The 14,962-nt window shown below is 52.6% G+C and overlaps 1 protein-coding gene across 6 annotated transcripts in view; it reads right to left on the bottom strand.

The window, feature by feature from the left end:
- The window catches only part of SLC39A11 (solute carrier family 39 member 11), a 116,855-nt gene that overhangs the window by 74,090 nt on the left and 27,803 nt on the right, over window positions 1-14,962 (bottom strand). For all 6 annotated transcript variants that reach the window (XM_082326882.1, XM_082326886.1, XM_082326887.1 and 3 more), the window contains exon 4: window positions 13,707-13,865. In XM_082326882.1, coding sequence (XP_082183008.1) covers window positions 13,707-13,865 — 159 coding nt within the window. The remainder of the gene's footprint in view (window positions 1-13,706; window positions 13,866-14,962) is intronic.

The raw sequence follows: 14,962 nt of genomic DNA, 5'->3' as shown, positions 1-14,962 counted from the left end.
CAGCCCTGCCGCCCAGGGTGCAGAAGGGAGGTCCTCCTGCTCACGCCCACGCTTCTCCAAAGCCCTCCTCATTTCAAACTACATTTATTAAAATATCATAATAATAATAAAAAAAGCCAAACACCACCTGGCCACATCGCTTCCCGTCCCAGCACCGTGCTGGAGCAAACGCCGGGCGGGGGCTCCTTACAAAGGCTCCGCGTTGCTCTGCGGGGACCCGAAGCCAGCGCTCGTAGGAAGAGCACGAACAGTCGGGAGGGTGAGGATGTGCCTGGGACGGGGTTTAAAGGCTGCAGCATCCCTCTGAAAACCAGTCAGCCAGCTCAGCGTTTCCCCAGCACAGCATCCCCAAAAACAACGTGTGTGTCCCCCCGTTCTGGGGGAAAAAAAAGCATGGTTTTGGTCAATATTGACCTGGCACAGAGGGATGGGTTAAGGGAAAGGGCTAGCAGGCACGCATTTAAGAGGACTTGAATTGCTGCTCCTCTCAAAGCCAAGATCACTGGCAATCCCCCACTCGAAATACTAAAATCAACAACTCAAGTGCAACCTTAAATACTCCACGCAATAAAAAAGGCCCTTCTCAACACTGAAGTGGGTGCAGTCATATTTATGATTAATAGCACCCAATATGCAGCTCTGGGACACAAGCAGATCTCCCTCATTTCTATTCCCGCGGTGCCTGGCAGCCCCGTGCCGCAGCACAGCCTGGTCCAGCTGCTCGGGGTCGCAACTGGGTCCCACCAGCAGCACCCAAACCCCTTTGATCAGCAGAGTGTGCCCCTGTAAATTGGGAATAAGCCTGGGGGCACCCAGCATGGCCCGGATCACCACTACAGCTCCGGCTGCCAGAATAACAGCGAGCAACCTCAACCCCACGTCAACAAAACCCCACGTAATGAAGATGGAAAGCCGAATTTATTTTCATATGAAAGTTTAAGGGTTTCCAAGTGTTTCAGGTACATCTTGGTTTGCATTTTAATTCGGAGATTGCTAACAATGGAGCAGCAGTAATGGGCAGGGCAGACAGAAAGGCACCTCAGTGGCAATTCTTTTGGGGCTTGCTAACGAGAGCTGGCTCAGCGCTGTCTATCATGTTGCAAAACGGATTTCTTCCATTTTCCCTCTAGAGTTCAACTGCCTGAAGTTTCATAAAACCTAAACCACAGCATGTGCAACCACAGGCCGTGATCAGAACCGTCCTCTGAAGCCTCAAAGTGCTGCCAGATACAGTGGCAGGAAAAGACAAAACTGCACCAGAGAAGGCAAATGGAGAAGGTGAGCACGTGAGAAGCATCGCACAATCGCTCGTGCTGCTGGTGGACAGCCCAAGCCCTCATCCCAACAGCCAGGTCCCAAATACATCCTTGTCCCCCCACAATGCCAGCAGCAGAAGCAGCTCCAGAGCAGAGAGCTGTGTCACCGGCGGGTCGGGATCGCTTCCCCCACCAGCAAGGGGGCTGGAAGGGAATCGCTCCTCAGCGATGGCCGCAGCCCCTATGGAAATCCGCCGGCACCGGGGCTTGTTCAGCGCCAGGTGGGAGCGGGGCGACCCTGAGCAGAGGCCTAGGAGCCAAATGATCAATCCGGTAACAGCTTAACACGAGAGCATCCTCATGAAACCCAAATTCCCAAGGAGGAACAGACCCTGAGGGCCTGATCCTGCAACACGCCGAGCACCGCAGCCCTCCCGGCGGCGCGGCAGTGCACACCCCCCATGCCAGCCCCGCTGCCTGCGCCGGGACCACCGACATTTTTCCGGAGCCACGGCAGCAGGCACGGGGGGAGGCCCGGGAGCTCCCCGCTTCCCACGCCGAGCATCTTCCATCTGGCTCCTCCAGCCCCGCATCCTCCCCCGGCCCAGCAGGCAGCCCTGCCTGCAGCAGGCAGGCAGGCAGGAGGCTTGTAGCTATGGCAGCGCTGCCACGGGAATTGGGAAGGAAAGGTTCATCCATAGACAAAAATTTCAGCGTTTTCATGGCAGATCTACTCGGGCAGTGTCTCGTGAGCAGATCACATCAGGCTGGGAAGCCTTTCTCATCCTGGCAGCACAGCTGGCAGCAACACGACACCAGAGCCTTCCCCTAATAACTGCAAACAGGGAAGCTTAAGTGAATATTAAGGAAGGCTGGTATCAGTTTATCTGTAACTAATGTAATATTATTGCAAGTACATTTTATTCACTGCTAATTATCAGCCACTTTGATAACTCATAATTCTTGAAAATTGCAAACAGCAGCTTTAATCACCGGCCTCTGCTGACAAGCAGTGGGGGCAGGAGGAATAAATCACCTCCCTTCTGTGTCACCAGGAGCATGGGGACAGCCGGGGTGTCCTGTGAGGTGACCCCGGAGCAGCCCCGGCCATGGGGGCTCCCCTGGGAGCTGCCTCATCCGACAGCAGCCAATGGGAGACCCTTGGCAGTGCCAAAACCCACAGTGCTCTCATGAGCTGCCAGCACCGAGGACACCCAGAAACACTAAGCCTGGCAACCCCAGGCAGGGAGGAAGGCAAATTTATCAAAACCCACCCCAAATCCTCAAATAAATCAAATCTATCCTCCAACAGGAATGAGGCGAATGTATCCCGCAGCCCATGGCAGGCAAACGCAGCCCTACTGATCAGAGGATGCTGGGGTACTCGCTCCCAGCCGGCGCGGCACGGCTGGACCCCCGAGAGCATCGCTGCCAGGGAGCAGGCACACACCGCCAGCACCAGCCCCGGAGAGCGACGGCTGCCACCAAGAGACACGCGAGAGGCTCCAAGGGGAGCCAGGCACAGGCAAATCCATCTTTTTGGCCAAAGCAATGTTCATATTAAGAACAAATGTACAGATTTTTCTCATTGGCACGTCTGGGGCTTTGGCCTTCCTAGGAGGGAGGACAAACACAGCAGGAATGTTGCTGGCACCCGGTCTGGGAAGGCGGTGGCCCCTATGGCGCGGGGCCGGGGCGAGCGCTGCCCGGGAAGAGGGAACACACACGCGTGCAATTCCCAGGCTCCTCGGGAAACCCAGCAGGTTTATTACAAAACGTGATGTTTTGCAACAGTGATGTTTTACGTGGTAGAAAGGAGGTCGTTTTTGTAACCTTTGTCATTACAAAATCAAAAGCACAGGAATATTTTTACTGCTTTTGTCATGCAACCTAGAAAAAAAACCCAAACAACCAACTTGTTAAACAAACAAAACCCACCTCTGCAACAGCAGGAGACAGGTTTCGTGGCACCAACCTCCTGTCCACCAGGAAAAACCTCGAAACACAACCAGTAAATTTATTTTTCAAAGGACCAGTTGCTCCAGGCAGAGTTTTTGAGCACACAAGCGCTGCCCACCAAAACCAGTTAGGATGCATATACACTTCCAGGTGTTTGCTGGGAGGAAACTTGCCTGTTACAGCCAAGCTCACAGCCAGATCCTAAGGGATATTTTCCTCAGGACTGCCCCACACATTACCACCACCCCGAGGCCCGCGGCTTGCTCAGCAGGACACGGCAGAGAGGTTTGTGGCATTGAGTCAGCACTACAAGATGAGATTTTAATTGTTAGCAATAAACCTTTAAGCCTCAGATGGGATTTACAAGAGCTTTTTCTCCACATGCTTATTAAAACCTAACGGAGACCAGCTTCGCCTCTTGCCTCTCTCCCTGCCCCCTTCCCACCTTGTATATTTGTAGCGTGGCAACGTGTATTTTTACAGTCCTTTATTATGCAAGGCTTTTTGCAAGGGTGAGAGAAAAAGCAAACAAAACTTCAATTAACAGCTCATTTTTACACAATATACTCCTCGGTAATGATTTGCTATCAGTGCAGATTGAATTAATGGGAAAGGGCGAACAAAGCGGGCGGCTGCTGCTGCGGGGTGGGAAGTCGGGAGCCCTGGAAGGGGGACGGCGAGGGCTCCTCGGAGGGCTGGCGGGATGCAGCAGGGCTCAGCTAGTGATCCATCACCCCTCAAATGAAGAGCCACACCATGCCAGTGCTGCCTAATTACATTACATTAAAAGACAACTTCCTTTCGACCCGCAATTAGCGATGCAGACACGCACCCATCCCTGGCAGATGGATGGAGAAGCAGCGCTGCTGGGGCGCAGCCCCTTCGCCCCGCATCCCCCCGAGCGCCAGCGCATTCCCAAGGCCATGGTTTCTGCTCTTTTTCTCCTCTCCACTTCTTGCACATCCCATAATTACCAAAATAGCACCAAAGCCCGAGAGACGCCAACTCCTCTGCTCGTCTGCAGGAGCCGCGGCAGAGCCAGGGCAGCCTGAAACACCTTCCTGAAGCACAGCGCAACGAACCCACAGGAAAGGCCCTTCATTCTCATCAGCTAGTGCAATTAATTTGTTAATTCATTACAGAAGAGAGGTGTAATAAGGGACAAGGCACTTCCTGATTACCACCACCGAGAAGCTAACCAATTTCCCTTCCTTTGGAAGCCCAGGACAGTAAATCTGGGACTGTCCCATGGGGCACGGCTGAATTTCAAGCTGGGGAATGGGCTGGTTCCCCCCCAACCAGCCCCAGGGGCAGGGCTTGTCCTAAGCTTTCAAGGCTAACTCATTCGGGTGCTGGACTCCAACCAAGACAACCTAAAGCCCAGAAATCAAGCTCTGAAATCAGCCCTCATAGCATTTATTTGTACGTGTAGTATGTACCTCACCTATAAAGTCTTGACGGGCCTTAAAAAACATGTACAAAACGCAAACCAACAGCAAGACGCCTTCCCGAGCCTGCAAACAGCCTGAAACTCGAAGGAGAGACTCATCCAGTCACTTTTTCAGTTTGCATTAGCGCTGAAGCCTGCGGACACCAGATTAAAGTCACATCACTTTCACTACCTCGTTGATAACGAGGGCGCGATGAGGGGAGACAGGAGAAGACACCACGAAGATTTTCACACCCTGAGCGTAGCGCACCCCAAACGCACCCCCCGGGGGACGCACCACCCCACGGCCACGTGCCCAGAGCTTCGAGTGGGTGCAAAAGCAGAGACGCGCACAGGGTCCAAACGCCAGCAGAGGAGCCTCAGCCAGGCTGAGCAGAAAGGAACAAACAAGCTGGTTCCCCCCCTAATTCCCCAGTGGCGTGCCCCTCTCTGGCAGGGTTGTCAGCCTATTAATAATATAATACAATATATAATCCAATATTCCATTGGATTAAATGTCTTTTTTACACCACTCACCAGCAGCCACCCAGGGCACCTACAAGTGGGAGGCAGTGCGCGGCCAGCACCACGCGGAGCCGTTTGCACCGAAGGGGGGTCACCGAGCACCGAAGGGGGGTCACCGAGCCCCGCAAGGCAGCGACTGACCCATCCCCACGGACAGCGGGGAGCCGTCCTCCCTGGGGACACGTGCACACACGAGGCACAAAACTGACTCTTTACAGCTCGCTTTCAAGCAGACAGCATGTCAAGTCAGTCTGGGTGAGTCAGAGTTTACCCTGAGAGCAAGTTAGCATTGTGCTGCAGTTACAGAGCTGTGCATATATATTTCCCGTGCTCTCCATGAAAGCAGCCTTCCTCTCCCTGACATTCACCACCCAACCAATTGCAACCTCACTCGCTGCTTCTCTGTCATTTTAATGGCAGGTTTACTTTTCACAGTGGAGGCATTAATTTGGGGTTATGCTATGAGCCAATTCAAAGGCAGATTTTAAGATCAAAGCACAGCCAAGGAACCATCCATAGCATTCGGCGTGCCTGCGGATAAACAGGGCCTCGTTCACGTGTTGAGAGTAAGAGCGTGGATGCTACGGGAGCGAGTCCTACAGCCGATGCCACCGCAGGGCAGCAGGCTCTTCACCATGAACCCGCGCCGCCGTCGCAGGAAAGGGAGGCAGAGGACTCCAGACTCTTTCCCTGAGCACACCTCGATACGGGCAGGGTGCAGAGCATCACTGCAGCAAGGACGGGGGCTTGAAGTTTCTCTGGCATCACCATCAGCTTTTAGAGCCCAGGAGGCTCCCACCAACATAGCCCATCCAACCTGAAGCATGGGTGCAACCCCGGGGCACTCCGAGCACCCACATCTCCTCTGGTCCACACTCAGCTGCGAGCAGTGGGTCAGCACCCACACCCTGCTCTCCCCCCTGGGAGCTTGCTGCCTGCTTGCATCTTATTTCAGGACTAAAGCTTAACGTAACAACAAGAGTGCTCAAATTCAATCAGCAAAAAGGTCAGACACTGTCCAGGATCCAGCAGAACCCCCCATCAGCGATGCATCCCTCCCCGCAGTGCCAGCCAGACTCTTCTGGCAGATACGGAGGAGATCTGGTATGCGTGTGCTCTTCCTTTCAGAAAATTTATCCTCTTTTACAATTCTGAGCCAGGCCCCAAACAGTAATTGAAATTCAATCAGCAAAGGCTGAGCCACGGAGGAGAGAAAAGCCCCATGTTACATTACCAGCCTTATCAGTCGGTAATACCCACTCCAGGTAGCCAGTGGGGAAAAAGGTGCTTTATCACAGGCACAGGTACATAACGGAGAAGGGAATGGCGGAGAAACGTGTACCCAGTGCGGGAGCCCATTGAATGAAGAATTAAGCCAGGTTTTCTCAGTCTTTGCTTTTTTACAGTGGGATTTTTGTCACCTCCTCGCTCCCCGTGCAACCCTGCTGCCAGCCCGCAGAGCCACGCTGCGGCAAGCGGCGTCAGACCGCTCCGGATTTCATCTGCTGTCAGCGCAGTCAGCGACTGTCCCCATCCACCTAATGAGGGTGGGAGGGGAATTTAACCCTGACTTGGATTCAAAGCACCTCTGCTCTTTAGCTCTAGCTTCGGGGCTTCAAATGTAATGGTTTTTTTTGAAACACTTAATGCATAATAAGAGAGAGAATTATAATTAAGAGCAGCTGACAAATTGCACTCTGGAAGTAAATAACCCTTTACCTCCATTACGAAAACAAAATGCTTTTCTAAAAATTAGTATAATTACAACTTTGTGCTTTTTTTGCAAATAATTTCACCCTATCTAGCAACAACTGGATTTCAATCACTAAAACCACTGCACGTGGGCGGGGAAGGGGTGGGAGGCAGGCAGGCTTTCCACAGATCACATGGGCAAACAGACTTTAAGTAAACCTTTAGGGGTTTCTGGGTGCCAGCTTAGAGAAGTGGGACCACTAAAAGGGACTTTCAGAGGATCCCATGGGTGGGCTTTGTGGTCAGCGCCAGGGATCATGTCTGAAATCCTGCCCTTGCCACCTGCCTGGGAGAGGACATGGGGGAGCCAGTCCCAGGCATCAGTCCCACATAGATCCATAACCTTCCGCAGCTGGCCTCGGGGAAGAGTTGGGTTGGGTTTATTTGATAAGTTAATAAAACTCATGCCCAGGTACTCCTATTTATTTAGAGCTAGAAAGGGAAGGACCTTTCTTAATGGAAGGCTTTGCTGCGTTCCCTGATGAGGCTCCCAAAAAAGGTTTCCTTTCCTTCCTCAGTCATCAGAGCTGGATCCTTCCTTCTTTCCAGAGCCAGTGGAAAAGGGCCAGAATGCCACAAAACAAAACAAACAGAAGGGCTGCTATTTATTTTCCCCTAAGCAAAGGAAATCGGAGCAAACCAGGAATGCACAAGTCAAGCTGCAGCTCATGCACGCCCACGTCAACCGAGTCCCTCTGGTCCATCCTCACCCGCTCTGCGAGGCAAAGGCTCGTCTCCTGCAGCCCCTGCGCAAGCAAAATCCCGATCCCGGCTGGGCTCGGTGCAATGTCGACCTGGCCGAGGGGTACGAAAGCGCAGCGATGGCAGCGGGGCTGTCTGGCTCCTGGGGGGCTGCACGGCCCCTGCTTGGAGGGGGGCTAAGCCCCTGGCGCGGGGCAGCACGAGCACGGCGCAGACATAGCTTTGCAATCGTGCATTCGCGTGTCCGCCCGTTCCCACTTTCTGCATCCAGGCATCCCCATGCCAGCGCAGCTCTCTCTGGGAGGGCAATGCCGAGATGCGGGAAGGCTTTGCAGGAAGCAGGAGCCAGCAGGCAGGGCTACTGGGAGCACAGATCAGGAGAGACAGAACACAGTCTGCATGTAAAAAAGAGTAGAATCACTTTGCACGCTCCAGACCACCAAAACCACCTCACTGGAACCCCTTTATTTGATCATTTTCCCCAGATTATGTGACCCAAGACATGCAGCTGCCAGGCTGAGCTCGGCGAGATGTCACCCAAGCCACCGCGCCTGCATCCCCGGGCTGCTCTGGGCAGCGTTTCAGTCCCACGCTCAAAAAATTTAACAAGCCAAAAAATACACATGCCCCACACACAGGCATGTCCCTTGGTGAATGCTCGAACTGAAAAAGCCTCTACCTACTATGGCAATGAGGATGTGCAGCTAATTAACTTTCTAGGAGTCACAGATTAACAGGAAAAAGCACATTAAGAATAGGAACTTGTGATGGGCAAGTCTCGGAGGAATTAGCAAATTGCACAAGAGGAACTTTTATTCCGATTATAAATTAACACCAGCGACAAGACCCAGCACATTTTTACTGCCTCATGAAATAATTAACCCATCAAATCCAGCTCCGTGCAAATCAGAAGAGAAAGCAGTATTAAAAGCTTTCTGTCTTCGCCGGGTGGAAACACGTACGCTGCCGGGGCCGAGCCAGGAGGATCATCGACATCCTCGAACTGCACCCATGGCACTAACAATTGCCCTGCCTCGTTACCCTGCTACACCAGGTATGTGCTAGCAATCACTACCTAGTGCCTCCTCAAAAAAAAAAAAACATGCTTCCCATGATCTAATCCAGCTGTGGTTTAGCCCTGAGAAAGAAATTGCAATTTTAAGTAAGATGCAACTATGCCTGAGTGGGTGTGATGGTTTCTCCTCCCCCTCCTGCCGCTTCACCATCCACGCACTCATCTCAGCTTTTCCCCCCCGATACATGACTTGCACAGATTTAGAAAGCAAAATATACATCCTCGAGGCACATTCTGAGCCAAACAACAGACAGCATCATTATTAAACGAGAAAGTATCCCTCGGATATCTGTTTATCAAGTTCTCAAATCCTTCCCAAGGGTGCTCACCAAAAATAGCCTAAAATTCGCTGTACAAAATGCCCAATCCCAGATGATATTCCAAAAAAGCTTGCAAGCCTTGATTTGCAAAAATAGAAGAGGGCAGGAGTAAAACACAATTACGTTTTGAGAGGATTAACGGGATCCAGCCTCCCACCACAAACATACACACATTGGCACTCGCTCTACTCTCATCCATCCCACGTGAAGATCCTCAGCCTGCTCATGAAAACCATTATGCAGCTGCAAATCACAGCCCAAAATATTTCAAAACAGGTATGAAACACAAGCCCCGGACCCCCAGGAAGGGGTTTCGGCCGCGCTGGTCCTTCCTGCGGCACAAGGGGCCAGCGCTGGCACCCACAGAGCACACACCAACCCTGCGAAAGGCTTTTAAAAGGCACTTTAGTTACTATTTGTTTTAAATCTAAGGAATGGTCCACCCATCACGTGTGGCTTTATTGATTTACAGGAAAAAAAAAAAAAAAACAAAAAAAAAAAACAACAAACCCTGTATCTAGCTGACAAGAAAAAAAAAGCATCCAATTGAGATGGTATTTCCAGGACAGAATTACAGCCCTGGCTCCCCATCCTCCCGTCCCCGATCATCTTTTACACGAGAAGTATTGGCAGGCTCCTAGTTATAACTGAGTAATGGCCCATCAGCTCTCTCCCTCGATTATATATTAACTCCTGGTTCTCCTGCAACATCTGCCCTCCTCTCCCTCCCCCAAAGCCACCTTCAGCACTCATCAGTGCTCCCAGGGGAGACCCCGGGGCTGCCCCAGACCCCCACATACTGCAGCACCCATCCAGGTCCTGGACCAAGCTCAGCTCCAGCTGCAGACCTGCACCCACCACGCTGGGAGTGAAAGAGCAGCTTTCTGTATGCGGACAGATGTTTCTGAGCAAAATGCAGCCTCGAGGTAGAGGAGGTGAAGCTGATTAAGCCTCATTATCCTATTTAGCATAATGATCGTGGAGCCAAGAGGACATCATGCAGCTGGGGAGTGGAAAGAACAAGGCGGATGATAGAAGCGCGTACGCACGTGGGCAGGCAGGTACGGCCGAGCTGACGTGCAGCCCGCGAGGGGTTTATTATCTCCCGCTATGGCCAGCTTGCTTTCTCCTCTTCCCTGCCCATGCCACCTTCCCAATCCCACCAGTACCCCATCTGTGCATTCCCGCTTGCTCAAAGCATCATTTAAGGGCAGCGATCTGGAAAAGGCATGAGCAAGGGAGCTACTGGAAGCCACAGCTTCAACACGGGCGCTCTGCTGCTCCCGGACCCAGCATCCCACCCAAAGCCCACCCGCGTGGGCACGGGAACACTCGTGGGAGCTCCAACAGCCTGCAGCACCGCTGGGTGAGGTCTTGGGGATCCGGCAGCTCAAAGACAAAGGCAACACACGTGCACGTGAAAATTCAGGAGCAAAAGCAGCCAGGGACTGTCTGAAAACCAGAGTCAGGGCTGGATGCGTCCTCTGGACTCTTGCAGGATTCCTCTGGGAAGAGGGAAGCCAGAGCAAGAAACCCATCATGGAAACCCAATAAAACATCACACCCTGAACAAAACCCAGCCAACTCAGCAGAGCTGCAAGACAGATTTGAAGGATAAGAATAATAATACTTAATTCCAGCTTTCTTATGTGTTACAGTAGACCCAAAATAGCTACTCAGCCATCAGGGACCTACTGCGCCGAGTGGTATTTTTAAGTAAACTCTCCCTCAAAGGCTTCGGGTCTTGGTATCAAAGACCCTCAGCCCCAACCCTTTCTAGTAAAGGCAATAGTGTCTCATACACCCCCATCACCTGCCCCTCTCCATCCAGAAGCTGCCTCAAATATCAGCTGAAAGCCAAGTTCTTATTTAAGAAGTAGTCATAAGGTTAAATGAGAGTGAAGGAAGGAGAGAAACCTGTTGCAGCATCACCAGGGCCAGGGAGGGAAGACAGACAGGCCACTCATTAGTGATTTAAGATATTCCAGAAACTATAGCAACATCCCGCTGCAGAACCAGCTCTGCAACTGCCTCCCCAGCCGCCGAACCCAGCGCAGCTGGTAAAGACGCTTTGGCTGAACACAACATGCAAGCAGACGGTTGCTGAAATCAGGGAGAGGCCTTCTTATAAAGCTCCTGAGGTCTGTTTCTGCAATGGTCTCGCTCTCCAAGCGCACCCGAACGCCCCGCTGTGATTTACTGTCCTCCACCAGCCGAGCCGAGCGCTCCCAGGCCAGCATCTCCTCCTCCATAAACTCAGCGAAAGGATGATGAACAAACACGTTAAAGACTTCACATGGGGAAACAGCAAAAGATAAAGATGTAATAGATTAGATCTGTCTTTTGTAAGGAATTTAATGACTACAGCTGTTCGGCATCATTAACCAGTTTGTCTTGGAGGTTTAACCCTCCCGCCGGCCCCAGCTCTGCCGTTGAGCAAACACTTGGGTACCACTGGAGCCGCCCAGCTCCCAGTGGGGCTGCAGCAGGAGCGAAGCCTTGCTCCCTCCCTGGGGAGCAGGGCTGGGGTGATAAGGAGTCATTAAAAGCTTTTACTACCTGTTGCTATCCAGCAAACCAATTATGGAGGAGTGCCAGGCAGAGAGAGAGCTCTCTGTGCAAAGAGCAGCCTGCTAAAAACGGATCCCTCGTCCTGCCCTCCCAGGGACAGCATGCCCCACGGTCTCACCAGCATCCCTTCCTCGCCTGACTTTAAGCGGTGGGGGGGAAACAACCCTGAGATTTTAACAGATTTAGAAAGAAGCAAGACTTGTTGGAAGTGAAGTGCAATGGCTTAACCCTTGTCTGAGCAGCACTGGCTCCTGAGAAGTCTGGGCTCAAAGTGAAGGGAGGTGCATCTTGAGCCAAATTCCCCTGCCAGCACAGCCCCAAGGGCAGCTCAGGACTGACCAGGCACTTGCTCATTTTCTTTTCAACACATTCAGCTTTAACCTCCACCTGTGCTCCTTCCACAGCATCCCTCATAACCTCGCCAAGTCTCTGGGTACCCTGTCCCCTTCCTAAAGCATCCCAAAAGTCCCATCCCCTGCCCACCGCAGAGTCTCTGACCAGCCCCCCATCACAGCTGCCTCTGGGCAGGGAGCACGGGAGCCCCGCACCCACCGCCAGCTCTCCTGGCCCTGCCCAAGTTATCCGGGGGAAGGACAAGCAGCGTTTTGCATTTGCACAAACTCTAACGAGGTGGGTCCTGCCTGCTATCCGGCTGGAGGAGACACCCCAGCGCAGGGCCACCTGCTTTTGCAGGAAGCAAAACACACAGGCAGCAGCGTTAGCCACGGGCTGTAAACCCCCGAGCTCAGCGTTACCAGCTACCAGAAGTCCCGTGGGACAAGCGTGTGGTGGCACACACTCTCCCGCACGGTGCGCACAGCCACGTCGAGCCAGAGGAGGCAACAGCTCCTCTCCTGTCGGTATTTGAAATGGATTTAAAGCACGATATAATTATATTTTTTTATATATATTGCGCTGCTCCCTACAAGACCATCGCCTCATCACCATACGCGCTGGCCACCCTCATCACCGCTCCACCCTGCTCTTTGCAACGCAGGAATTTCACTCCCTCGATGTTCTTCCCCCTCCACGTGTTCCCATTTCAAAACGCAGCAGAGACAAACGCCAGCCATCAGGAAGAAGCGGGTTTTGTGGTGCAACTGTTTATCTACCCTGTTGGGAAACATCAGCTTCGGGCAGCTGATCAAATACATCCCGCGCCCCATCCAGCACCTTGTAACACAGGCGATCACTGCGATGGCCAACGCAGGCAAGAGACCTCAGGTTACTGAGAGCAGAAGAAAAAAAAAAAGCAGGGTTTGATGGCAAATGGCTTCCAAGGGCTCCGGCTGCCCAGCAGCAACCCCCGGCCCCATCCTGCAAAGGGTTCAGGAGCCCCGGGAAGAGCCAGGACACGGCAGGCAGAGAGCGCGGCGGGGGCCAGGCTTTCAGCTGTCTGACGCCGCTGTTGTTTCATTTATTTGTTCTTTACTCTAATGCATCCATTTGCACTGGAAGCGACACACCATAATATCGAGTAATTTTCTTCATAGCTGAGGATGCGTTTGACCGTACCTGTTATGAGAGGCTCAAAAAGCAAGGGAGCGGGGAAGGCTGATGCTGCGTGCTCCCCTGGACACCGGGGATACCAGCCATACTCATCTTCAAATGGAAAGCCTCACGCTCCTTACTCGTAACCACAGATAATCCCCGCTTCCACTAAAATAAATAAAAAATTTAAAAAGCTCTTTGGAAGTTTTTGAAAAGATCTTTCCCGACTAAGCCATTCTTGTGTTTTCAGCTGTAAAAATCCAACAGCTTCCAATTTATTTATTTAATAATACTCTTAGATGATAGGATGGTTCATTCAATTTTGAAATGCTTAGAAGGTTGGCAGCTTTGCAAATTAAACCCCTGGGCTGAAACAGAAGGTCACACCTGAACTGTTTGCAGTGTTGCCAGTAAAAAGAACAAAAGCAGAAGCGTAAAAAAAAAAAAAAGGAAGAAGAACACAGACAGCCTAAAGCTGCATTCAGCACTGGCAGAGCCACCCAGGGTCTCAGAGAAAACACATGGTTTCATTAAAACCTGCGATGGAAACCAATCTGTATCTGGCTTCTGTCACAGCAGAGCCGACGGAAGAGCAGAAGCCCCCCGGCCCAGGAATGCCTACTTACCAGCGCCGGGATGAGCAGGTCGGCGAAGTACACGAAAGCTGCTCCCAGGGAAAAGCCCACGGCCACTGGGAAGAAAGCGAAGGCTCCGAAGCTGCCGGACTCCTCGGCCATGTCGATAGCCGGGGCCAGGAGGGACCAGTAGGAAGCGGCCAGCATGACCTGGGAGACAGAAGGGGAGTGGTGAGAACCACATATGGATCAATGCTGCGAGGATCTGACACCGGCTGCCGCACGGCAGCGCCGCTGGTACCTCTGCCAGCAGCCCACCCTCCAGCTAAGGAAACCCCTGTGCCCAGCCCCACGAGCTGCGTGGCCATTGCAACCCAGCAGAGCCATCAAAACCCGCTTCCCATCACTGAAGGATGGAGAAGTGAGGTTTTTCCCCATTTTCACCAAGAGTGGTTTTCTTGGCTCAAAAGTCTAAGGCAGCAAATGAACGACGGAAGCTCATCAGGCCGATTTTCTGTGGGATTAGCACAGCCACGGCAGTCTTTCAAACTGGAATGGCAGCAGCACAGGAGCAGGAAAACCACCCTCCCCTCGGGTGTTTTGCAGCAACAGGAGTGGGTCCATGACCCCACCGGCCACCGCACTCCTGCCAAAGCCGGGGTGAACCACATCCATCCCACACCCAGCCCTGGGCTTCTCCGCAGAGCAGGCAGGGGAGGAAGGAAACACAGCCTTGGTCTCACACAGAAAAAGAACAAATATTGGATAACACCTGAGGCCAAAGAGCCATCTCCAAGCTAGCTGAGCGCACACCAAGGCTTTGCTATGCAGATTTAAGCCCGCTGCGGTTTAGCTGCCAAGGTCCCTGCCTCGCTACCCCAGCCCAAGGCAACTGCAGCACCAGGGCTTTGCAACCCCTCTGCTTCTGCACAGGCCAGCGCTTGGGCTGCTCCTGTCCCAGCGCCCGAGCCAGAGCACCCAGTCTGGGAGGAGAACAAGTTCCCATCCCAAACAGCAACATGCCTGCTCCCAGCACAGACCAGCACTGCTGAAGTCCTACTGGGGTGTGTCACCAACACGGTTTGCACCAGGAAAATAAACCTTTCCAGCAGCAGAGTGCTTTTTTTTTTTTCCCTTGCTTGCTGCTTAGCAGGGAGAGAGAAGGAACAGCCACCCAAAAGACCATAGAAAAACAGGATTTGGGACTTGTGGGCATCTCCAATCCAGCCCCGCTCAGAGCTGGTTGCTCAGGGCGTTACCCAGTATAGAGAACAGAAAGCCAAGCAAGGCACCAGTTCCATAAGCTT

The sequence above is a fragment of the Platalea leucorodia genome (genome assembly GCF_965183815.1).
Source record: "Platalea leucorodia genome assembly, chromosome: 14".
Taxonomy (NCBI): Eukaryota; Metazoa; Chordata; class Aves; order Pelecaniformes; family Threskiornithidae; genus Platalea; species Platalea leucorodia.
The sequence above is the reverse complement of the archived record's forward strand: the minus strand, read 5'-3'. Positions and strand labels throughout refer to the sequence as shown.